Source organism: Wasmannia auropunctata, unplaced genomic scaffold (assembly GCF_000956235.1).
Source record: "Wasmannia auropunctata unplaced genomic scaffold, wasmannia.A_1.0 LD336111.1, whole genome shotgun sequence".
Lineage (NCBI taxonomy): Eukaryota > Metazoa > Arthropoda > Insecta > Hymenoptera > Formicidae > Wasmannia > Wasmannia auropunctata.
In genome coordinates, this window is record NW_012026779.1 from 3,254,591 (window position 1) to 3,279,663 (window position 25,073).

The following is a 25,073-nucleotide window of genomic DNA, read 5'->3' on the forward strand; positions in this document are numbered from 1 at the left end:
CTACAATCGCAGACTCGAATCGAAATTAAAATCTGGTACCGCTCCTTTTTTGTAATATTAAAAACCGCAATATTTTTTACCAGAGGATGGGACGAGGGATATTCGGATATATATAAAAGCAAATGATCCAATCTTAGATGGCAAAGTAATATTACTTTTATCCGTTTAATTCTAATTCATTTATGATAATAAAAGCAATTTAACATGTTTTTTTTAATAACAGTCCTTTCTAAAGAAATCATGCCGATATTCGTGACGAAATATAGATATTATCTTAAAAGTTACCAGTATAATTTTCATAGTTTTTTTTTTAAATTATTACTTCTGCACATCGATTCACTTCTTCAAGTGTATAATTAAATCGCTAAATAATTAGAAATATTAAATATTTCTTTTTATATCTGTGATATAATTTTTTCTATGTGCATAAAAAAAGTATAGACTGAGAAGTAGGACTGTGGTTGTTCAAGTTGCTGTGATGCTAACAGTTGTAGAAAATTATGCACGTTGCTGTTTTATTTGAAATTAAACATTCAATTACAATGTATAACATGTAAAAATTATTCTGCTGTGCAATAACACTTACTTATGAACGATACATTTAAAGTGTGGATATTTTATTTCTCGAAGAAATGAATCGAACTGCTGCAAAAATTAATGTTACTAAAAAAACAAATGCAATTGTAGTTAAAATCATCTTTTTTAAAAATAGATTTTTAATTTTTGATGTGAATCTAAATAATATAATAATTTTATGTATTGATAAAGATCTCTTGTGTTTAATCATATGTCTAATGTGAATATTTCAAGAAAGAACAATTTAGATAGCAAAGAAATCCTCTATTTTGAACCGACAAAATAAAATAAGAACAATCACCCTACGAATTGATTACAAATAAATAAAAATAAAGAGAGTTAGCGCAATTTAAACAAATATTACTGTTTAATTTCTCAATATAATTTCCTATCTATCATTACACACAATTACTTTTAATTAAACAAGAAATTGTTTTGTTACATTGTAAACATCAATAATGAAATAAAAAGGAATGGAAGTTGTTTTGTGAAAAAAGAAATGTTTTACAAATAATTTTGATACCTTAATTATACATTGTATAAAGTTTCTAGCTTTATTCCCGTATCCGGGGAAATATGTGCATGTATCTTTTATATGTACGGTTCTTTATACATATATTAATGTCTTGTATACAATGCATTGAAATATATTTTAGAAGATATTAGTGAGAGGGCATGTCTGTATAATATCATATAGACATTTAGAGTACTTATATATAAAAACTGTCTGTACTTGTACTTTTTATCTTCATTTTTTTTTTTTGATACATTATTGAAACATATCTTCATATCCTGGAGGAGGTAAATGATCGTCGTCGGGTCTACGACGGTGTGGCCTCAATGGATCCAGCTCAGGTGGACCGAAAGGATCGAATCTTGCACCGGGTGGTATCGCACCTCTACAATATAACGTTTAAATTCAAGAATAAAATTGGAGAATAGATTTTTCACACACATACACGTACACGCTGGCTAGTAATCACAAAACATACGGCGGCAATACTCCAGGTACTCCTAAGCCACCCGGTGAACGTCCAATTACACGGCGCCTCATGTCAAATGGATCAAATATCATGCCACTGCCTTCTCCCAAGGGATCAAGATCTCTAACTCCTACTCTCGCAGGATCATATTCAGGTCTAATGAACAGAAAATTGATAAATTTTAATTATATTACTAGCTACAAGACCACAGACAGAATGATACATTAGATATCTGATAAAAGAGACACTATGTCGTATTAATAAAATTGTATAGAGCAACGTATATTCGACACATACATACTAATATTATTGTACATAATGAAATATAATGATGTCAATATCTGTTCTATAAATGCTGCAGACCAAGTCCTTATTACTTGAGATTTGCAATTAAAAAATCTGAGCCAAAAATTGAATATAACAGAAATATGGACAATAAATCAAATGTCGATGTTGAATTACCGATTTAATGGCCGATGACTGGGTCCTACTCTCAATGGATTGTGATCATTACGTACTGGAGTCTCATTCATTTCGGAGGAACGCTCAGGGTTATTTGATATAGCTGTTTGAGTCGCTGCTTCGTTGGAGCACATCGGGCTTACAAAATCTTTTTGTATATTATGTAAAATTGTTTGATAAGATGGTATTACATTGTCTAAAGATCCATGTAACGTAGATACAGTTCCCTCGATAGGGAATGAAATGTTAAAAACAGAATTGTCATAGTGCCTCTGTAAGAATAATATTGAACATAACATATTACAGGCGATTTCGCCTTAATAATTAATCAACTTTGAAATTTTGCTGCTATTATATAATTATTACCATCAAGTTCAACAGTAGATCCATATCTGATTTGACTCCGAGAAGTACATGTAATTTTCCATCTTTTACATAACGTAACGCATAATTGGGACGTAAATTCCATTCCGCTGGAAGTAATTCGGATCCTTTCTCTGATGTACTAAATATTGTCTAAAGAATTAGAAATTTGAATGTCGTTTGTCAAATAATTACGCATATATATACATAACAACGTATTAACTGCAGTATACGTATGTACGTGTGCGAAATTCTTATTAAACGCATATAATAAATGTCTATTTTCTAATCTAATGCATTTGGTAACACTCTTGAAAACAAAAGATTTTATTCAAACCTAATAAATGATATCTAGAATTGAGAAATTGTAATAATAAAATTACGATATTTTACGAGCTTTGTATAGGTTAGAATCTTAAAACGTCCAAGAACGTCATTACTACAATTGCTTTTAATGTAATGTAAGAACAATGAAAATATATAAAATTACAGTATTACAGAGCGAAACGCAGAGTGATGTACATCTGTCTTTTCTTATAAGAAGACTACTTACTTCGTCCCCGATGCCTATGCACCTAAATCCAGACTTTGTCAAATACCAATGCACAAACAAAATGATCACGTCTTCCTTTTTATGGATATCATCGTGATAAAGTTTTTGAAAGAGCTCGAAGCCAAACACGCTATTTACATGGGCCATTCTAAGGAAGAGTTACCGATTATTATAGCAGATTAGCTTGCAAGTTGTTCAAACGCACGCCATTTACAATCGTCTCATTTGTGTGTTCCAGCACATTCCAGCATCGCGGCAACACGTTCCTACTTCCTGGCAAATTTCGTGCTTAGCAACTATGGGCTTGGGGCGGGGGGAGGGGAGGGGAGGGTAACTGAAGAACGATACTGACATTACCGACAATTTTGGCTGTACCGAGAATAACAATAATTAATAATCACCATTCGATATCAAATTATATATTTATATTAGGTAGAAAAATTATGTACTTTCGTTAGGATACGTGTTATAAACTTGGCTCGTGTATATTCTATTTTCCCTTAAATTTTACGTGCAGCTAGTGTACTGCAAATTCAAAATATAAACTTGTGAATAGAGAGAGAATAGATATATATATATATCGCAGATATAATACTTTTTTGATCCTTAATCCAACGTTATGTGGACGTACAATCATTTTACAATTTGTATAATGGATAACTGACAAACTAATATTTTACTCTCTTTAAAAGAATCATCCATAACAAGATGTGCGAGTTTTTTTATGAACTTTTATACATTTAACAGCTATCTTCAAGGCACACCTTATCCGTTACGAATCGGTAACAATAAAAAATAAAAAAAAAGTTCAGAATGTAATTAAATCGAAATCTTAATAATCTGAATCGGCATCGGTGTCCATGTCATATACAGATTCCGACTGATCACCATCAATTTCTTCTTCACTTTCAGGTTGCAATTTTTCCTTTTGATCTAAAGCGTATCGCCTCCAAGGGAATCTATGAAATAGAAAATAATTGATGAAATTGTTTACATTTTTCCCACTATCTACTTTAACATACTTTATGTATATATATATATATATATACCTCTTTTGTTTATCAAAACATTCATCGATGAAAGTATGAGAAATAATTTTCGTGTGATTTTTGAATTGCTGGTATTTTGGTGTATTTTTAAAAGCACATATCAAATGAGTACATTTTTTATTAGTTGTATTTGGATCAGGAATATACCTAGCACCCATGTTAAGAGCCTTTCTTCTAATTTCGTCTCTCTGTGGATTAACGTATCCGCTGAGAGAGAATGTAACGTCGTTGAGTAATTCTTTAAATAATTTTTTGGATTTTGCAAGAACCCTGGCGCTTCCCTGCGAAGGAGCATTTTCAATGTCTTTGGGCTGTGGCAATCGTTGACAAGTTGTACATAATTGATCCTGTGATTCTGCACAACACTCGGAGCACTTCCATTTCTTTTTTTCCCTGAATTTTACATTTGGCGAATTCTCCAGTTTGCTCAAAGAGCGTTTCTTAGAACTCGAAGGACTACTCTGAGTTGTATTTTTTATATTACCTTTATTAGCATCGATATTTTGTGAAGGTATAGCGTCTCCAAAAGGAGTTCTCATCACTTTTTCGTTTGATACATTTTTGCCATTTTTGGGACTTTTATTAAATGTCTTATCTTTATCTTTTAAACATTGTGGTTGAGTCTTGTCGTTTTTCCCAAAAACTTGATCGGCTTCTCCAGCTTCTAACTTTTCTAATAATGGTCGCTTGACAAGTTTTTGTCCTTCTTGACACTTAACGAAATTCTCCATTGAATCTTTTTTTATTTGCTCACGTAATTCTTTCTTATAATCTGTCTTAGTAGTTTCTGTTTGGTTAAGAATTTTTTCCTTCATCATTTCCATGGGTGTCTTGACGACATGTGGTTGTTTCAATTTAAATTTGCCAAATGCGTCCAAGCCTAAATCGATTGTGGGATCTGACCTCAAAATGACATACGATAATCCAAACAAAACTTTTAAATTAGCCGATTGCATGCAAGTAACTTTGATTCGGTCAAATTTAATCTTCAAAGTATCTGGATTTAATTCTCTTTTAGTAAATAATTGAACTTGATCCTTAAATTTATCGTTTGCAGCTTCATCATTTGTCATGAACTTGTGGTTGACGATAACTATCCAATTGTCAGGTTCCGACGATGTAGATCCAGTGACAATGACCACGCAACTCTGATAATTGCCAATGTCGACTCCGGTGATATAAGAGGGCTCAGCGAGCTGAAAGATGACGTGTGCCAGCATTTCTCCTGGTTTGCTACACCGCCATGTAGCTTTCCAATTTTCTGAATTACGTTGGAGAAGATTGGCGGCAGGATACAACGGGTGTTCCGAGGAACAACTTATTATCTTTTCGAATTTGACAATCATTTTCACAAATGATAGGTTATATTTGAGTAAATCTCGAAATCTCGTTTTTTTAAGATTGTATCCTCGTATGGATTTTTTTGTGTTCACATTCTACTAGCCACATACGACCCACAGAGAAATTATATTCGAGTGGTTCGTGGCAAATTCAAGATTGGCAAGATACCGCCAAACTATTGTGTTCGTATTACATAACCTACGATCTACGTCACGCGTGTGATACAGATAAACAATCGCGTGAAAGTCAGCTGTTGGACAAATCTAGAGTCCTGGTTGGTCCTGATTGGCTATTTGCGAGTCCAATCAGGACTCGTAACATCGGTCGAGCTTCTCTGGATGTGAGAGTGCCGTCCCATGGCAGAGATTTTTCACGTAACGCGTATTGTGTAATCTATCAGGGGCGTTACACGTTACGCGTTTTCTGTTACGCAAAATTTATTTCCATATGTCCCATGGAGTATATTATAAATGCGCGTAACCAATGAATTGCGACGTTTGCAATTTTTATTGGAACAGTGTAAAAGAATATCAAGATATGATTGGCTATCATGTATGTACGCTATATAATCTTTTAACAGAAAACGCTTTCGATTGCGGTTACGCGATATGCACGTTACATGAAAAATCTCTATGCAGACACCTAATGAACGCTGATTGACGGAAAACGATTAGAGGGGGTAAATAGCGAGAGAATTCTTTTATTATTTACCCCGACTAGTATGTACATAACAGGCGCGCGCTTCGCGCACGCAGCGTATTAAACTCTGCATACATTGTCCAATAACATTTATACCAAATTACATTTTAATTAAACAAATTTTAACAATTTTCAATAAAATGACGTTTTAATCGGCCGCATTTTTAAATAAAATCACGATTTCTTAAAAAATATAGTCACATAATTCATCTTTCAGATGAGCTCAGAAAGAAGTCTATATCTTTATTTTTTTGGAAGATATGAATTTTTAAACATTGGGAAAAAGAGGCTTCAACGCAGGTAATACGGCAATTTTAAGATAGGACTAATTGTTTTCCGTCAATCAGCGTTAGGGCGAATTCACACCTTGACAGAAAAGCAGAAGCCAATCAGAACTCGCGTTGGTAGTCGATAATTTTTGCTTTCTGCTTTTCTTGCTACCAGTGAGAGTACCTTCTGATTGGCTTCTGCTTTTCTGTTTTCCACTTTTCTGTCAAGGTGTGAATTCGCCCTTAGGTGTCAAAGCATCGGTGTCTGCATGAGGATCCAGCCTTAGTAGCGCTTAAAATCCTCATTGTGTTGATCGTCGACTTACGGCTCTCCTATGTAGATGGCGCAGATGCCATGGATGGCGGGCGGGATGTTTGGTGACGTCATTCGCTTATCGAATCGCGAGCGTTCCTAACGGCGATTCTCGGAAACACGTTCATTCGATAGCCTCGATAGCAGCCTGGATGTGACCGTCTCGTTGTCTAACGCCGAGAGAACTGACGACGGGCTTTAAGCAATATGGCGAAGTGTGTCACGGGAGGCTTGGTGTAGACACGTAGTGTCGTTCGAAAGATGACAGGTTCGCGGTATGGGTTGAGAATAATGTAGCGGAGAATAATGTGCGAATCGTGCGAAAGTAGACGTAATCACGTGCAGGCGTAATCGTGCTAAACGGTTTTTCGCGATTGTGTGTGACAGCGAGAGAGTTACCGGTGTACAAAAGTCATGGCTACGGATAAAATAAAGGTTGCTGTACGGGTCCGGCCGTTCAATCGCAGAGGTATGTATTTCGTCACTCTTGACGCCGTTTCACGTCATTTCGCGACTTAAACGACTTAACGCCGCGCGCGCGCGCACGCGCGCGCGTCCATGCAGCTCGCTCTTTGCCTCCAACTCGAATGGAGCTTCGCCCCGCCTCGCCTGCACACTCTGCACTGCTTCGCCTCACCTCATCTTCGTCATGCTTTGTCTCGTCTCGTTTCGTCTCCGCTCGCCTTGTCTCGCGCGTCATGGGACTCATGGGTGGCATCTCATGGGTGCTCGGAGAGGTTCAGAAATGTTTCACGAAAAAATGTAATTGACCCTCAATTCTGTATCGCGGAACTCAACGGAGCGATAGTTTTCACTCGATCCGCTCGATTCGCGTTGCCGTTCTCTCGTTATCGTTTTATTGAGTCGCATCAAGAGTCTCAAGTGCAGGCAACCTCAGCCGCGCGAGGCGAGCAGGATCGAAGCGACCATCGTCGCCGAGCCAGACAAGACAATACTTTATGTTTGCGAGATTTGCAGACTCATCGCGATATAGATTCATGCTCCAGCTATATACATTTCGCACCAAACGTGCTTTATAACTGTCCGATTTTTATATCAGTGTGAAAAGCGCTTTGCGCAACCGCGTCGAAGAAAAAAAAAAAAGTAAATCAAACATGAGTTTTGTCTGCATCTTTCTATCAAGCGTTAAGCTTACCGCATTCATGTCAACATTGAATGATATCTTTACAACGATTGACACTTAATTAAAATTCACGTGAAATTGAATTCACGATGGCTCTCGTGAAGAATTACTTATTATTAGTCGTGTCCAAAGGTATCCGAGCGGCTTTAAAGTTCCTCCAGATGCGAATTGCTAAAATGTGTACCTATACTTACATCTTTATTCTCACTTGACGCGACGCGACGCGACGCAACATGCGTGCACGACACGATAATTCGCGAGCGTGCGGTAAAATTGTTGTTGTAAATTTTGGAGATTGATTGCGACTTACAGTTAATTATAGAGAAAGAATAAAAGCAAATGGCAGCACGTGGTAAGGCGTGACAAAACGCGAGAACGCATACCCGAGTAAAACGCCACGCTCCGATGACATTAGTCCGATGACCTTGGAATATCGATCTGATCGGGGAAACATGCTTTTCGATATCCCGTAATCACCGGGAAATTATCGAGGACTCGTTTTCGAGGATTGCGCGAGTATCGCGAAAGATCGCGTATTGTTGCTCGCTGTTTAAGTAACTGGAAAGGTGATTTTCCAATTGTCATTAAACTATCTATCGATACGTAGCGAGTGATGGATTCACATTCGCTCTTGAAATTAATCGCGTTGAGACGCAAGTGTGTTGTGCGCGCGTTTATCCGTGCGGCTCTCCGCACGGTGTGCATCACGTTATACGTGTCTTATTATTAATATTATCCAAAATAATTCCGTACTCGTATACGACGTATATGATCGTATGATGGCGTCATCGTGTCATCCTGCGCCCGTCTCAAGTCTTTTAGCGCTGACTTTAACGAGGCAAAGGATGTAGGAATGAAAACGGTAACGGAGTAACGTGATTCTACGGTAAGGTTACGTAATTTTCCCGCATGTTAATCGTCAAACTTTCGCGCTTGTAAGATTTAATTTACACGACGCGCGAACGTCGTTGTTGACGTAATCAAGGCATGGTTCTCGTTATTCAACAATTAGTCCTTGCCCGATACTTCCTTTTATCATTTACCCTACCTAACTATCAATTAAATTTCCAATCTTTCAGAGCCTCGATCTCTTCTCTCTTTTTTGTCCACGATATCTTTCTCCCACAATTATTTGTAAATTACGTAAATAACCCATTACATGTAGAAATATAAGTAACTACTTTTACAACGGAAATAATAGTGATGCCGAAAGCTGTTGGCACGATACAGAAAGCATATACATAGATGCGGTAATTGATATTTATACAAGTCGGACATGCGTTGCATTTTCAATTCTTTGAGTATATTCTTTTTGTATCTTCTTGATGATCATACAAGGTGCAATTACAGATAATTTACAAACAATATTTAATGTATCATAAATTTTTGTACACATAATGATAAATATAACGATAAGAATAGATCAATATATATAATCATATTTGTGAAGCGTATCATATTTATTATAGGATGATATTAATACATGTAGGTACGTCCAATATACATAAAGTGTTATAATGTGTATATTAATATCTATCTAATTAAACTTGCACACTAACTTAATTTGGATGGCATTGCACCTTCTATTACCGCATACTCTTAACTTTCCTGAAACGTTCTATGTACTTGTTACAGCATGGTGTAACGTGCTACGTGACGTTGCACTCGGGCATACAAAGAAGCCATTGCCATTTACTTTCTACTTAGTTTTATGAATCATCATCCTTTTCTTAACCGCTGTCAGAATTATCATCCCGGTCATTTCCCTGCCTTTAATCGGCTTTAACGATTTTATATTATCAAGATAGCACAAAGGTTACGCGATAATGTAATTTGAATAATATCACTCTGATTCTTGGCCTTATTTCTCCTTCAATAGGTCGCTCTATATCGTCTAAATTATTTATCTTGCGAAAGATAATGCAATGATACGAAATGACGAGCGCAAGAAATTCATTTCATAGAGAAAGTGCACAGAGAGAAACGGTCTCTAAACTGACCCGATTAAACTATTTTGATGAAAAATAAGAGAATAACCTGCGCTTTCATTTTTTTTTAAATACTCCAGTTACAGTTTTTTTTTCTACAAATTTTATAAATATGGATAATACTGTAAAATAGAATTGAAAAATTAAACGATGTTCTTCGTACTCTCATTTTCCTACCGTTGAGCAATCGGGCGAAAAAGATATCGTAATTAACTGTTATTAAGTAAATACAAAACTTTACTAACATGTACTATTCTTAGTTGAAATAAACGAGAAAGCTCATAGTAAAAATTACTTTCACTTTGTGCGTACAAAAGTGAAAAAATTCATCTTAATCATTTAAATAACAAAAGTTCTCGCTAACATCGCTCGATTTTTTTTTTGAATTGTGTAATTTTTGCACTCTTCGATTTGCCATACTTTGGCCACGAGTACATGTATCTGGTTTATCAGATGCATATTCAACCTGCCGACTTAAAACGATCCTGCGAATTCTCAAACTGGCGCGTAGTATTTATCCTCTAACAAAAGTAGTTATTCTACAGTATCATCACATTGAGAAAAAGATTCGCTTTCGAGATTCCTTCGACTACCGAGAGTTTCAGATGTACAATATGTTTCTAATATTTTCTTTTAGGAAGAATAAGATCAATAAATTTAGCGAAAGAAATAAATTTTAATCATCGTGTTCCTATCATATCTCTGTGTCCGTAAGAAGTCGTGTGCAACTATATTGCAATTGCCAGTTTTATTTTATTTATCTCTTTATAATATAATAACGAAAAAAGCAATGGAATTTTAGTAAATCATAGACGGAAATTGTATAGAAACGCTATCAAAGTGGCAAGTTGGTTACCATCTAATTTTATTAAATTAGTATCAAAGATCTGTTATCTGATACATTTTCGCTTTCCCTTTTCCGCTTTGCCGACGCTAAAGTCATCGCTAAAGTCAATTGATATCATTCCATTTAATTCCTTTTAAATTTTTACTTAATTTTTAATCCATTCATGATTTTTTCCAAGGCAACGCAACGCATGCAACACATTATTGTCTTTTTCACATTAAGTTAATCAATAAGTGGGACAACAGCTTTGTGACGCAACTTTGTAAATCTAATAATCATGATTTATAACAGCTTAGCCTCATCTTATTACCAAAATTTGATATTTATTGAGCGATCGTCTTGTTATGCAGGTATTGTTACATGTTACATATGTATGACGACACACATTCTATACAATTGATTAAAAGTTGCACAAGTTCTTGTTGTGTTGTCACGTTTAAATAAAACCTTGATTAATTTGATGACATTTTTTTTATACCGATTGTGAGAAAGACATGACTAAATATACAAGATTCTGCTTACTCGCATTTCGATATAGTGAACGGGATGAACCCTCGCGTAATGTTTATTAAACAATTATCAGTTGACTCAACTTTATTTGTGTACGCCGTAACATGATGATTAAAAGAATGAAATAATTAATATATAAATATATTATTATATAAACGATATAGTATGTAGTATACATTTGACCCAAAGTACAATTTGTGGAGATATATGTAGAGATAACAGATAACGCAAAAAGATTATTCTTACAGCGTTAACAGCAGAATCTGAATCTCGATTGATATATTTTTTTTCTTATTACAGAGCTGGAACTCTGTACGCAATGCGTCGTCGAGATGACGGGGCAGCAAACCATCTTGCAACATCCTACTACAATGGACAAGATTGATCGGTGAGCAATTTTTGATCTCTCCGCTTACTTGCTCTGCTCATGTTTTTTCAGGACGTACCTATAGCAGAATGCAACACAAAATTATCTATATACAGACATTTAATTCTTATATGACACATTTAATCTCTGACAGACAGCGGATGCGTTGAAGCGAAGTTGTGTATTCGAGCGGCGTAGCTTATGGTGATATTTAAAAGAAAGAGTTGAAAAAAAAAAAAACTTTTCATATTGCCATTCAAAAGCGCTAACGCTGCGTACCAATTGATAAAGTATCGAAAGCGTATTCGCGCCAGATAATTAAAGCACATATTCTTATCGCGTTTCAGATAACATTGTCGTCTCCACGGTGATTGGATACGATAGCTTAAATGGTATAGTGTAAAATAAATCCAAATTACATTAGCTGTAGAGCAGTTTTTTCATTCGTTCATTCGACATTTTTATGGAATTATTTCAAGCACTTGCTATATTTTTATGATACTCGAATAAACTTGGAACAATGTACGCATTGAGATTATGAATATATATGAAAACTGTCTGCATCATATTTGATACGTTGCGTCGCGTTGATCCATTTAGTATGTCATCTTCATTTATCTTCGGGTAGGAGTGTACTGAACCTCGCGCGTAGGGCGACGAACGAAGGATCGAAATTCTAATCGAATTTCGCGAACCTATTTTCAAATTGTTTCGTGTTGGCACAGTCGTGACGTTTTTACGAGTATGTTATACGATCGATGAAATGTCACGCTATTTTTACAACACGATGACTCGTGATGGCGATAGCGATAGCGATATCGTCTTATGTAGGGAAAACTCGCGGCTTTTATATATTCTCTATACACGCAAATTTTTATTCTTTTTCTGCAAGTGATGTAACGGCGATGTTATGTGCACGAATTATACGCACGTGCCGCTGAATCGATAGAAGGTTGCGGTGTAGGTATAGGTATATCTACTGATGCACGCAGTCGATCTTAATCGCTCGCGAGTATCATTAAGATTCTATTTGACTCACATACCTATATATGTATCAATTTCGCAACGTGTCAATTTCACACGCAAATGGAAAGCGAAACGCAGAGAAATAAGATAAGAATAAGAAATTAAAAATCTAATATGCGAGTTTAGGATATTTACACGCGGAGACAGAGAGAGAGAGAGAGAGAGGGGGGGGGGAGAAGGAGAGAGAAGGAGGAAGGGACCAGAGAAAAGGGAAGAAAACATACATGAATGATTCTGTTGAAAAAAAATCTTTCAATTACACAATAATATCACAGAGACGAAATGAGAGTAACCTAACAAATAATCTTGTACACTTCTATTTGTATATTATTTTCGTTGCTTCGCATTATCGACTTTTCGATATCGTTTCTTCGCAACATACCGATGTAATTTTCCGAATATCTTCCAAATAGACGAATAAAATGCTTTTCTTTAGCAATAACATCTCGACAGTGCGAACAGATCACGTTTGTTGTTAATTTCGAGAACAGAAATTTTTAAAACGGAGCAACATTAATCTTATAATATTCTAAATAAGTTGATTTTTATTGTGGATTATATTTAGTTTTCTATGAAATAGCTACATTTGGCAAATGATTCATTTAATTGTAATAGATTTACTCGTATATACCGATTTTTCATGTTATAATTGTTTATACATAATTCCTTGATTCGTATACATTTTATCGATTCTATCACGCTGCATATCATCTGCTATGTATCATAACACATGCAACCAAGTATCGTCTAGTTTATTAGGTCTTATTGAAACGATTCATCGTGAGTGTATGATTGCTTTTGTATGATTATACCAGTATAATTACCGACATGAAAGAGTACGCGCACGTAATTTACTAGCACAAATGCGATAAGGCTATCGTATTTCGTAGACCCAATGAAAAAGTGAGTCACATCTATTATGAATAATCATAACTTCGTGTATATTATATTATGTGATTTTTTTGCGATGGGAGGAAATTAAAATGTTACATTATTAACGATTTGCTAATGTTGATATATATAAGCAACTATATGTAATTTTTACGTTACAAGAAGCACGTGAGTGTGATCACTTAAAAAGACAGGAAAATCAGAGAAAATGCTGAAAGTGCCTCCACAATGTTATACCTCTGAACATGCAACTTATTAATCATATCGTTAACATTAATCGCGTAGGAATTATGTATAATTATACGTTAATTTACGAACGTTACGTTATTTCTGAAATAGATCTTTAACACTAATGACTAAGGTATACCTATATTGTGTTATTTGAACAAATTTTTAAGCACAGAAACGTAATGTGAAATTTCGCGAATTAACTTTCACAATCAGATGGTGGTACAATTTCTTTGCGAGTCATCATCTTGTGTGTACTCGTTGCATCCCTCAATACCGAAAGAACGGCGTTGGTTTTTGTGCGATAAAATTAACTTTTCCTTCGTTTCTCGTATTAATGTATAAACGTATGATCCCCGTGGAACGATGAGTTTTACGATACATATTATGATTCAACAATCTTCAGTTATCACGATGAGTCACCGATAAGAGATATTTACTTTTTTCAATCATCTTAAATAATCCAATCCTGTTATTTATTGAATTTTTTATTCATTTACAGAAAGTTGTGTCATTTAGTTGATTGAATCATTAGTAAATCTCAATTGTGATCTTGTGAACAATCATCGTAAAAAAAAGTATTTGTTATCTATGTCTAAAGTTGCGATTTAATTTAATATTTTTAAAAAATATTTTTTTATATCTTATATGTCCTCTTTTTTTATAGGTATCTTCAAATTTTTGTGTATTTTGTTATGGATTTTATGCAATTGTATATTTGTCAACATGTGCGCGATAATGGCTGTATCATGTCAATAACGTCGCTTTTATTGCTCTCCGCGACGGAGACTCTCGCGGGAGCCATAAAATGTCCTCCAGAATCGCCGACTGTGAAACGCGTCTGCGATTCGTTTGTCACATAGCTGGAAGTCCTTGCAATAAATACGCGTGGATTCGTGCCAACGGTTTTCGATGCTTCGTCTTGATTCTTCTTGTGAGTTATCTTGAGCGTTTGCCGTCGTCACTGATGAGATACTATTAAAGTCCGTCAATATTCTGGGCAAATTTTTGTGAGCAAGTTTGTCAGCAAGTTGTAAATATATGTACATGTCTAAAAACATTGGCTTAATGATAAATCATAAAATTCATATTAGGTATATTTGTTGGCTAATTACTTAAATTTTAACAGCCACGCTAACTCTTCTTATATAAGATTGTCGGTCTTTAATAGTATCTTATCGATGCCCTCGTTCGTAGTGATTATTAATCTCTTTGAATTTACGAATTCTTTCTATTTTTATCGTTGGATTTTATATATACATTCTTTGCCTAACAGTAAGTGTATCTTAATTAAATTAATTTCGAATCCTGATTTAAATTTGATTCAAGCATTGAAAACTGATTTGCAAGTTTATACATACATTATAGTTTACACGTAAGGAAGTTTAAAGAAAAGAGCATTTTTTTGCGCAAGTGCTTGTTTCTTTCCGAATATCAGCCATCTCAATCAATCATTTCAACAATCAGACGAGGGATAACTCATTAACAATGCCGAAAGAGATACGAAGTTGTATTCAACGCTAGCTAGGATCGATCAGTCCCCATCCTGAAAGCCGCGAGGACAAGCTCGTGCCATACATTCTAGAGAAGACTAGCGAGTTTCCGTCGCACACTTAACACGCGTGTCAAGTACTATGAGAAAGGAGGAGAGAGAGAGAGAGAGAATCTTAAAAAGTAGAGCTTTACTTGATAATGGTTGAAAAAATAATAGTATATCCCGATATGCTTGTGCATTGCAGTTTCCTTCAGTATCACTTTCCTCATTTGCTTTTCCCTTTTGTATTCTTCTATCGTTTTCTTGATTTCATCCATACTTGCTTCTTATTTATCTTTATTTCTTATTCTACTTTTCGATTTAAATTCTTTATATCACTGTTAATCCACTGATAAAAAAGTATCAGGTGCAAAGACGAGGTCATCGTACATTCACAGTGTGTCCCACTTATATAAATGGGTTATTTGAGCAGCATTAAAGATTTCTTCGCCAACGTCAGTGTACATGAACAATGGAATCACTATTGTACGAAGGTCTTCGCCTCGTCTTCCGTCCTTGTGTATCTATCCATCTGGAACTTATTAAACACCTGCTTTTATATGCGGGTAGGATTATAGACTAGCAAGAACGCTCCAACTACGCTATTTCGCTGTAGACTCGATGCATAAAATTAATGTATCATAGTAACGTGATGTCTCATGACATAAATGGAAATATAAACGATGTAAAATAGCGCAGAAAATGATGGAAATCATTATTGTAGGAATTAGTCAAATAATTTATGCGCCGATTCCATTACTTATGATACACAATTTATATACTCGTATAATATGTATATACATATTGACAATGAAACTTTAATGTTCCAGATCTGTTATATCTTTTTTTCTATCGCTTCTCTCGACAATATCTCACACTTTGCAGAACTTTCTTTGTAGAGCTTTTGAAAATTATACGAATACGAATATTAAGTATTAATTAAGAGATACAAATGGTATCGATAATAGGTGCAGATAATTCGTTATCGATATATACACATTAATTAAGATGAATTAAGATGAACTTTAGACCGCAGGATCAGCAATATTAATGACATCTCGTTATAAATAAGTTGTAATATAATCCTATACTCGATATTTTCTCCAAATTTTTCAATTTTTTAAAATTATTTTAAATTTTTAAAAATTTAGTTATATATTTTCGAAATAATTTGCATTCGTATAAGCACTTCAAGAGACAATACCGCGCAATTAGCAGTTATCGCGTGTATATCGCAATCTCGTGTGGTACCTATATTCAGTATTTTGCTACACTTGTCCGAAAAAAAAAACGATGATCGTATGATAGGTGCATTCTTTTTCCGTGCGTTGTCTTTTCTCTATTTTCTCTTGAAGAAATCAACTTGAAAAGATCGACAATTGACGCACGCCCTATATCTCATGCGTGACTAGCTTGCGTTACGCTAAACGCTAAATAATAGTCTGTTTGTATGAAACAAGACATGGCAATTGGTACGCGTGCACGAATAATAATGTCGAATAATTATATTTGACGCTTCATTTTGTTTGGTTCTCGTTGCCAGAGATAGGTATCCGCAAGCGTGCGGTATCCACATACCGTGTATATGTATATATACACGCCGCAAATCGCGCAGCGTTGAATATGCGTTACAGCAAACAATGAATCAAAATATTCAAACGACACTAGAATAAAATCAGCTTTCCTTCGTTGATTTGTACTTGATTACATATTTCAAGTTGAAAGATTAGAGCTGAAAGCCCTGATTGTGTATCGCCTGTACGAAAGGCGCTTTTATCGCGCTGATGAAATGTCAATGCAATTTTCTGAAAATTTAAAATTAACCTAGCGGAATTAAGACTTGATTTCTAGTAGCTCTACCTAAAGGCTAGCTCGACACTGCACGATGAAACATGGTAGGAATATATAGGTCAGGAAATCTATACGTATACGCATTACCTTGGTTGTTGTGCAACGGGTTGTCGACTATACGCAGGTGCGTTCGCGGATGCGTGCTAATTATCAAGAGCAAGAACTGGGAAATGATGAATATATGGTCGTACGAACTTTTTCGTCGGACACGCTCTATCTACTTTCATAATCAATGCGATTAGTCAGTGCAGAGACTACTAAATAAAAAGAGGATACGTCCTCGTCTAGTTTTACAAGGCTTTGCAAGTTCGATTAGGTACGGCTTTTGTACCATATATCGACATAATTGAAATCGATTTACGTCGACGTAGGCATTTTGATGTACGAAACAGAATGATTACGAATCGCACATTGGATTCACATCCGTGCTGTGTGAATCAATTGAATAAAAGCCATTGTTCGGTACAAATCGATGCATCGATGTATATCAACAATATTGTTGCAACCCTAATCTCGTATCCGATCAACTAGTATCGCGACGCGATACTAGTAGGTACCACCTAGACACTAGTTGTAAATGTATACTTTCACGAGAAAGCGTTTCAAGCGTTTCCGGGCGAATTCCGATTAGGCCAAGTTATTTTCGCTTCTCTATAGTCTGCGTAAAGCGGGAAAGTCTTTCAGCTTGGAAAATGACTAAATAACTTGAATGCGCGCGTCTCCATCCCATCTAACTGAGGGGACCCGCGCACACACTCGCGGTGGATAATGACCGTAGTTGATTTGCTAACAAAGGGTAGCACGAATCTTTTGTATATATTAATCCTTTTCCACCCTTTCCTCTCTCCATCTACATAGATAGGTATATGATCGCTTCTACATATCTTCTACCATTTTTATTCTCTTTTACTATGTCATGCTTGATTTTTCTATGTCTTTAATTTTATCGTCACGTCATCGCTACTCGCGAAAAGAGACATTGAATTATCAATTACAGCGAATGTTAATAATGATTTGATACCTCAACCGGAAGTGAAAAGATAATGAAGACGCACGCCGTTTGAGAGGTTGAAAATGATACTTTTTAACAGCTAAACCGAACAACGTTGTGAAATTTCTTTCTCGAGACTACCGAAAATAAAATGAAATAGATGAAAAAGAGATCGCGCACTTAAAATTAAATATATTGTGTATCTCGCGAGATAACGCAAATATTTTCGATATTTCGTCGACAATCAATGCCCGTTAATGCCCGACAATATCCGAAAAGGAAGTGAAGCTTCAACTTGACTTATTTACAATTAATCCTTCGTCCAATCCCGGTTTGCGTGTCGCATTTTTCATTTTAATAGAAAGAGAATAGAAATACTCGACCTTACCTATATCATATATTACATAGTAAACAAACAGTCAACAAAAAAAAAACCATAACGAGACTAGTCATTTCCCATAATTTTTTGGACGCTGAATCCGAATCCTGTATATATAATAAATCGCATTTATTAAATCTTTATTGCAAAAACACTTCTCTGGCACGTCGCATTTCGAAGTTATAATATGACAAGATACGTGAAAATAGCCCTTTTTACAACTTTATCTGCAAGTTTCTTAAAATTGTGATGTAATAGAGCAACCTGCAACTGGAATCAACGTTCCAAAAAACGATGGGAAATAACTAGTCTATTGCAATTCTACTTCCTCATTATGCCTTTAATATGTAAAACGCGATTGTATTTGTGTAAAAAGGATACGTTTGAGATTTCCAACCGATTTATATCCACTTTGCGTCCCTGTAAAGTTAACCCTCCATTATTTAAAAAATTAATTTATATTCAGAGTTCTGTATAAATTTTCGATAGTTCTAGAATTCTTGACAGTTTTTAGAAATTAATTGTAAGTTCTGGCCGTTAAAGGTAAAAAAATGCGATTTAAAATGCGAGTTAACTCTACAATTATTTAAAATCTATGTAGAACTCTAATAAAAAATGATTTTTTTTTTTCGAAATTGAGGCTGCATGAAGTTAGCCCTCCATAGATATTTTAAATCGCATTTTCTTATTTTTAATGGCCAGAACGAGAAAGAAGAATTTCTTAAAACTATCAAAAACTCTATAACTATCTATATCTATACAATCTATACAAAAATCTAAATAAAAATTAATTTTTTAAATAATGGGGGCTAACTTCACAGGGATTCACTTTGCGGTAATATGGGTGATATCGGTGATAATTTTATTTCCTCATTCACGGGCAATTCACGTCGATTGCAACAGACTGTATAATAAAAAGAATCTTTGTAGATATTAAGAGCCAAAGCTAAATTTTATAAAACATCACTCGCAGTAGAGAATATTTTTCAGATCTCTATACAGTTTGAGTGTATACGTGTAGTTTAATTAATTCCAAACATCCTGTTTTGGAATTCCGAACGTCGGTAAACGTTTTCTTCAATAAAGAAATCGTGTTTTCTAATTTTTGGTTCGGTATAGCAATTCGATGTAATAAATCATAAAACTTGTTAGAGTAAAAATATAGATGTAATAACGATATAAAATATTGATATTTCGAGCACCCACACGATTTTTCGCAGTTGATAAGGTTTAGCAATAATAAATAATCTATGATGGTTTTTACGAATCTTATTTTAATCTTATTGTTAGTTTATAAGGACTAAGGGTAACGATCGAATCGCGCAATGACGCGTTTGCCCTCACTGTTGCACTGTTCAGTAACGTGCAATAACCTGAGTATTGTGCGGACATACGCTCGCCCTACTATACTTTGCCCACTCGGACACTGCGTAGAGTCGGAATATTGTCATCTATCGATCGTTATTGAGCGAAAATGGAACTAAATACGATCGATTAAAGTCAAAGTCTTTGACTGCAGCTCGCATGCTTGGCGCACGCTGTCCGCCAAGGTATACAGTCGTGTCTATGATTACTCTTTACCTATCTTTTGACATTTTTTTCCAAAGCACCTCACCGATTGGGATCTGCGATTCTGCTTTCCGTTTTTCTCTATACCAGTTATACGATTCGATCGGCTCGAGTATTCGAAGCAGGACTTAGAACCGAGAGGACGTAATCACATGCAAGGTTTACACCCGCACGTAGAAAGTAAGATGTTTTCTTTCTGCTCTCGACTACAAGAAAAAAGCTGTTCGATAAGATGCAAAACGAGCTGCCGCAGGAAAGGGGAGTTTATTTGGGTGAAAAATTTAAACAAGCTTATTTATAGGTGAGCTTTTTAAAAAAGTTTCAACATACCAATATAATAATAGGTAGTACATACGTCGCTTATTCGCTAATCAAGGATCAAAATGATGACTATAGCTCTTTTGGTTATGTAAGAATGGATAACAAGTCTCACGATGACGAGTAGCAATACATGGGTGCAGCAATGGATTAGATTCGCACGTAAAACAACAGGCAGCCCTGCAGTCAATTTTGCTGCAGTCGCATTTGCGCGATTCTAAATTTGTTGTTGAACATCGTCGTAGCGCAACGTGTAAAAATCGTATCCAGATTTCGAGTTATAATGTCGGAGCGTTCGACATTATCGTAACTTTCCATAACAGAGCTCAGATGGGATCGTTCAGCCTCGGTGTCATCGTCACTCGGTTAATTTGATCGAAGCTTGACTTGGACACAAATGAATTTTGAAGTAGTGGTGGTACCCATGTGGTAGCCTAGCACGTGCTTTGTAGCCTGAGCGTTAAGCATTGGTTAAATCACTTTGAATTTCAGGCCACAAGCCGCAGAGCTAGACGTTTCGCGTGTCGAAGGTCACCTGAAAACGCGGGGTGCTCGTGCAGTATGCCGTGGACGTAATCTCGAAAGGGCGATCTCGTCGTCACGCGATAGACAGTCTGTTCTTTCTTCTTCTCGACTCTCGATCGAGTGGTCGATCATTGCCGCAAGTCCACCATTTTTCGTAAAGATTGCCGCATTGCAATCTGCTGTCTGAAACTCAAGAGTGTTTCGATTCGCGAATGCGACTCGGATACGCATTTGATTGTAAGCGATTCGCTTTTGTAATCACTTTCGAATTATTTATTGTTTGTTATATTTTCTATCTTGTGCGTATTTTGCGCGAGAAAATAAAGTGCTGATGTATCTATACTGTATCAACAAGAGTAATATGGAAAAGAAATATTATTTCGCTTCATACATTTATATCTTTTCATCTCAAATCGGTGCACATTCACTGTGATGTTTCATCCTCAGACATGATATTCCGCAAGTTCGATCGACGCGTGTGAATCATTATTTATCCTTTGTATTGGTATAGTTACACCAGTTATCTGTGTATGTAATGTACATGCGCAAGTCGAAAGTTATAATATATCCGCGCATATATATATATGTATTTTTCTCGAATGTTTATGATATTGACAAGTTAGATATGTAAATGTTAGTAAATATTTAAAATGATCTCCATATATACTTTTCTGTGCACATTTTTTAGAGTAAACAATATATTATGTATAAGTGTAGTGTAGTGTAATGTATTTTCGCAAAAATCTTGAACACATTTCTTTCACTTTTCACTTTCGAACTTACATGTTTACATAGATATCGGGGAAAAAAAAAATGTTATATATTCTTTCCTTCTTCGAGATCAGTATTAATTGACTCGACGTCGTAATCGAAACGTCGACAATGTCTGCTATTTATGATGATTTTTCAAGACAGGAAAACTGTTTAGATTGACGAATATAACGTTCCTGGCTTTATATAATGACACACACACACACACACACAATACATAACGATGATTATTTTCTATGAATGTTGCAGGAACAAGCCGAAGACTTTCGCTTTCGATCATTGCTTTTATTCCTTGGATCCTGGAGCGGACAGTTTTGCGAGTCAAGAGATCGTTTTCGACGCTTTGGGTCGTGATATTTTGGACAATGCGTTTCAGGGTTACAATGCTTGTATATTCGCCTACGGACAAACCGGTATATCAGTTGTAATAGTTACAATTATTTTAGTTTAACTGTAGTTATCCTTTTATCGCGTGAGACTTTTGTGAGAGACGTTTGTGTTAACGTGTTGGAAAAGATGCGATAGTTAATGAGCGGAGCATGAACGGACGTGTAACGCGGTAAATAATGCGATTAATCGGTTCGGTCGTCACACCGATAAACGGTTACGGTTTATTTTCTGCGGAGCGAGACATTGACCCACGCAGAACGCGAGACACCATGGACAACAGACAAGAGAGATAACTCGAACTTTCCGCACTAATCTACAAACATAGGATATTTTTGCGGCCCGTTATACGAGGACACGAGGAGGCTGAAATAAATGTGCTGACGTGAAAAAAGAGATGAGAGATCGCGCAGTGTTGTTTTCTAAATTGAATGCCTTTTAAATGCGTTTTTTTACTGAGAAATTTATAGCTAATCCGTTGTTCCTTTCGATCTTTTTGCTGATATTCTATAATGAATACATGACATCATATTTGCAATATGTATATATGTGTTTATGTTTTATCATAAAAATAAATGTTTAATATCTGACATTTCTCCGAAATTTGATAGCATCTTAAATAATTCGATATAAATAAACGATCCACTATCTTTTATGTACATTTGTGAAATAGTAAATCGTTTATTTATATCTAACAAACAAATACTGTCAAATTTCAGAGGAATGTCTGATATTAAATATTTAATACATAACATATAAGACTTTTAGTTTTAAAACGATTAGCAATTTGGGTAGGCAATGAGAGTCATTACCGCAGTACTTGGTGCGTGGATTAATAATTTAATCTTTTCATAAACTAATCCTCCGCGTCTCACACAGTACGGAATATCTATGTGTCATGCTTCGGAGTCACATGCGGAACGATCGATCGATCGTTCGGTTGAATAGCGGAATGTTTTTAACGTAAGGGATTTTTTGAAATTATCGCTGATGAAAGTGAAACCTGAATGAGGCCCCGAAACATTCGATATCGAAGAATGTATTGGAGGATTAGTTTATGAGAAGATTAAATTATTAATCCACGCACCAAATATTGCGTTAATGACTCCCATTGTCTACCCAAATTGCTAATCATATGCAAGTATGAGATCACGTATTCGCAGAATATCAGCAAAAAAAAGCGATAACGTCCAAATAAGAATTTAAGCTTAAAATCATTTAAAAAAAGAGATAAAGAGGATTTAATGTCTTTGCATGCTTTTACAGGCTCCGGGAAGTCTTACACGATGATGGGCAGTGGCGACAACAAAGGGATAATACCACGGTTGTGCGACAATCTCTTTGATATGATAGCGAAGCAGCAAAGTTCCGAGCTCACGTATAAGGTTGAGGTCTCGTACATGGAGATCTACAATGAAAAAGTGCATGATCTTCTGGATCCAAAGCCAAACAAGCAATCGCTCAAAGTCAGAGAGCACAATGTCTTGGGGCCCTACGTGGATGGGCTGAGCCAACTGGCGGTTACTTCTTTCCAGGTGACCGCCTCTGCTTTCTTTTGCTATCAATAATTTCCATATCTGTGTGTGCATGTGTGTAATTTTCCGAACGTTCTGCATTTGTTGACGAAATGTTCAACTCTAGGACATCGACAACCTCATGACGGAGGGCAACAAGTCGCGAACAGTCGCGGCGACAAATATGAATTCCGAAAGCTCCCGTTCGCATGCTGTATTCTCGGTAATTCTCACGCAGACTCTAACGGACTCGAAGAGCGGAGTCAGCGGAGAAAAGGTCTCGCGGATGAGCTTGGTGGATTTAGCTGGGAGCGAAAGGGCTGTGAAAACTGGAGCAGTGGGTGATAGACTTAAAGAAGGAAGCAATATTAACAAGTATGTTTACTTTTTTCAACCTCATAGAAATTATCTTCCATTAGCATGGAAACATGGAAAATGTATATAATAAGCGTTGATTTATAGATCTTTAACGACGTTGGGTCTAGTCATTTCAAAGTTGGCGGATCAAAATTCCGGCAGCAACAAGAAGAAGGACAATTTCGTACCCTATAGAGATTCTGTCCTTACGTGGCTCTTGAAGGTATATTAGCTTTTTCATCTGACACACACAGTGTGCTTTAAGCTTTATGATACAAATATCACATTGAATTCTAAAAATAATATTTTTAGGATAATCTTGGTGGCAATAGCAAAACTGTCATGGTAGCCACAATATCACCGGCTGCTGACAATTACGAGGAAACGCTATCGACTCTCCGGTATGCTGACAGAGCGAAGAGAATAATCAATCATGCTGTAGTTAATGAGGATCCAAATGCTAGAATTATTCGTGAACTCAGACAAGAAGTTGAAACCTTAAAGGAAATGTTGTTACATGCAACAGTAAGAGAATCTTCCCCATTGCTTTATCTATTTTTAGTATAGCTACTTGTGTTAAAGCAATTGCGCGCGACAAACTTGATTTTGATTAGGCTCAGGGATCGATGATTGTCGGCCAACAACGCACAGACATCACGGAAAAACTGTCAGAATCGGAACGACTGATGAAGGAAATGTCACAGACGTGGGAAGAGAAGCTAGTGAAAACCGAGAGGCTACAACACGAAAGGCAGCAGGCTCTGGAAAAGATGGGAATAAGCGTACAAGCGTCCGGTATTCAAGTAGAGAAGAGTAAATACTACCTGGTTAATTTGAACGATGATCCAAGCTTGAACGAATTATTGGTTTATTATCTCAAGGTATGTACGTGTCGTTATATATACATATGTTGCTTTGTCGACCCGAATGCTTCACATCGCATCACTCTTATCTCTCTAATGTTGCATATCTCTCTGTGTGGATATTTCAGGAAAGGACCCTCGTAGGCGGTCGTTCAGCCAAAAGGGAACAGGATATTCAATTGCATGGCTTGGGTATTCTACCGGAGCACTGCGTTATCACGATAGAAGAATCAGGCCTGTACATGATACCATTAAACGGTGCTCGATGTTTCGTCAACGGTACGCAAGTTGTAAACAAGACTTTGCTACAGCACGGCGACAGAATTGTTTGGGGAAATCATCATTTCTTCAGAGTCAACTGTCCAAGAAGTGCTACAGGTGCGATTCGACTTTAATACTGCGTGA

General features: G+C 36.1%; 3 protein-coding genes and 2 long non-coding RNA genes across 8 annotated transcripts in view; 1 reads left to right on the top strand and 4 right to left on the bottom strand.

Moving 5' to 3' along the window:
• Positions 1–929: 929 nt before the first annotated feature.
• Positions 930–3,249, bottom strand: LOC105449920 (proteasome inhibitor PI31 subunit). 2 transcript variants are annotated; one of them, XM_011689381.1, is made up of 5 exons: positions 2,938–3,247; positions 2,388–2,537; positions 2,022–2,293; positions 1,569–1,715; positions 930–1,475 (listed from the first exon to the last, which is right to left on the bottom strand). In XM_011689381.1, the coding sequence occupies exons 1-5, from the start codon at positions 3,082–3,084 to the stop codon at positions 1,346–1,348; spliced, it is 846 nt and encodes a 281-aa protein (XP_011687683.1). In that variant the 5' UTR covers positions 3,085–3,247; the 3' UTR covers positions 930–1,345. The 2 variants fall into 2 exon arrangements, with proteins under 2 accessions (XP_011687683.1, XP_011687693.1); XM_011689391.1 differs by having other exon boundaries at positions 1,389–1,475; positions 1,542–1,715; positions 2,938–3,249.
• A 91-nt stretch (positions 3,250–3,340) lies between these two features.
• On the bottom strand, positions 3,341–5,578 carry LOC105449928 (DNA repair protein XRCC1). The gene is made up of 2 exons (XM_011689400.1): positions 3,987–5,578; positions 3,341–3,896 (listed from the first exon to the last, which is right to left on the bottom strand). Exons 1-2 carry the CDS (start codon positions 5,330–5,332, stop codon positions 3,770–3,772), a joined length of 1,473 nt encoding a protein of 490 aa, XP_011687702.1. The 5' UTR covers positions 5,333–5,578; the 3' UTR covers positions 3,341–3,769.
• A 1,059-nt stretch (positions 5,579–6,637) lies between these two features.
• The window catches only part of LOC105449946 (kinesin-like protein KIF13B), a 30,568-nt gene continuing 12,132 nt past the window's right edge, over positions 6,638–25,073 (top strand). Inside the window, 9 exon segments of the mRNA XM_011689434.1 lie at positions 6,638–7,077; positions 11,398–11,485; positions 21,797–21,960; positions 23,201–23,469; positions 23,576–23,823; positions 23,911–24,028; positions 24,118–24,330; positions 24,426–24,686; positions 24,797–25,046. Coding sequence (XP_011687736.1) covers positions 7,023–7,077; positions 11,398–11,485; positions 21,797–21,960; positions 23,201–23,469; positions 23,576–23,823; positions 23,911–24,028; positions 24,118–24,330; positions 24,426–24,686; positions 24,797–25,046 — 1,666 coding nt within the window. The 5' untranslated portion in view covers positions 6,638–7,022.
• LOC105449943 lies at positions 10,891–12,423 on the bottom strand. Its single transcript, XR_974403.1, has 2 exons — positions 11,884–12,423; positions 10,891–11,543 (listed from the first exon to the last, which is right to left on the bottom strand). It is a non-coding gene; the product is annotated as an uncharacterized LOC105449943 (long non-coding RNA).
• LOC105449937 lies at positions 13,018–20,999 on the bottom strand. 3 transcript variants are annotated; one of them, XR_974402.1, is made up of 4 exons: positions 20,264–20,999; positions 19,946–20,139; positions 14,971–15,681; positions 13,018–14,878 (listed from the first exon to the last, which is right to left on the bottom strand). It is a non-coding gene; the product is annotated as an uncharacterized LOC105449937 (long non-coding RNA). The 3 variants fall into 3 exon arrangements; XR_974401.1 differs by having other exon boundaries at positions 13,018–15,155; positions 15,296–15,681; positions 20,264–20,998; XR_974397.1 differs by having other exon boundaries at positions 13,018–15,681; positions 20,264–20,998.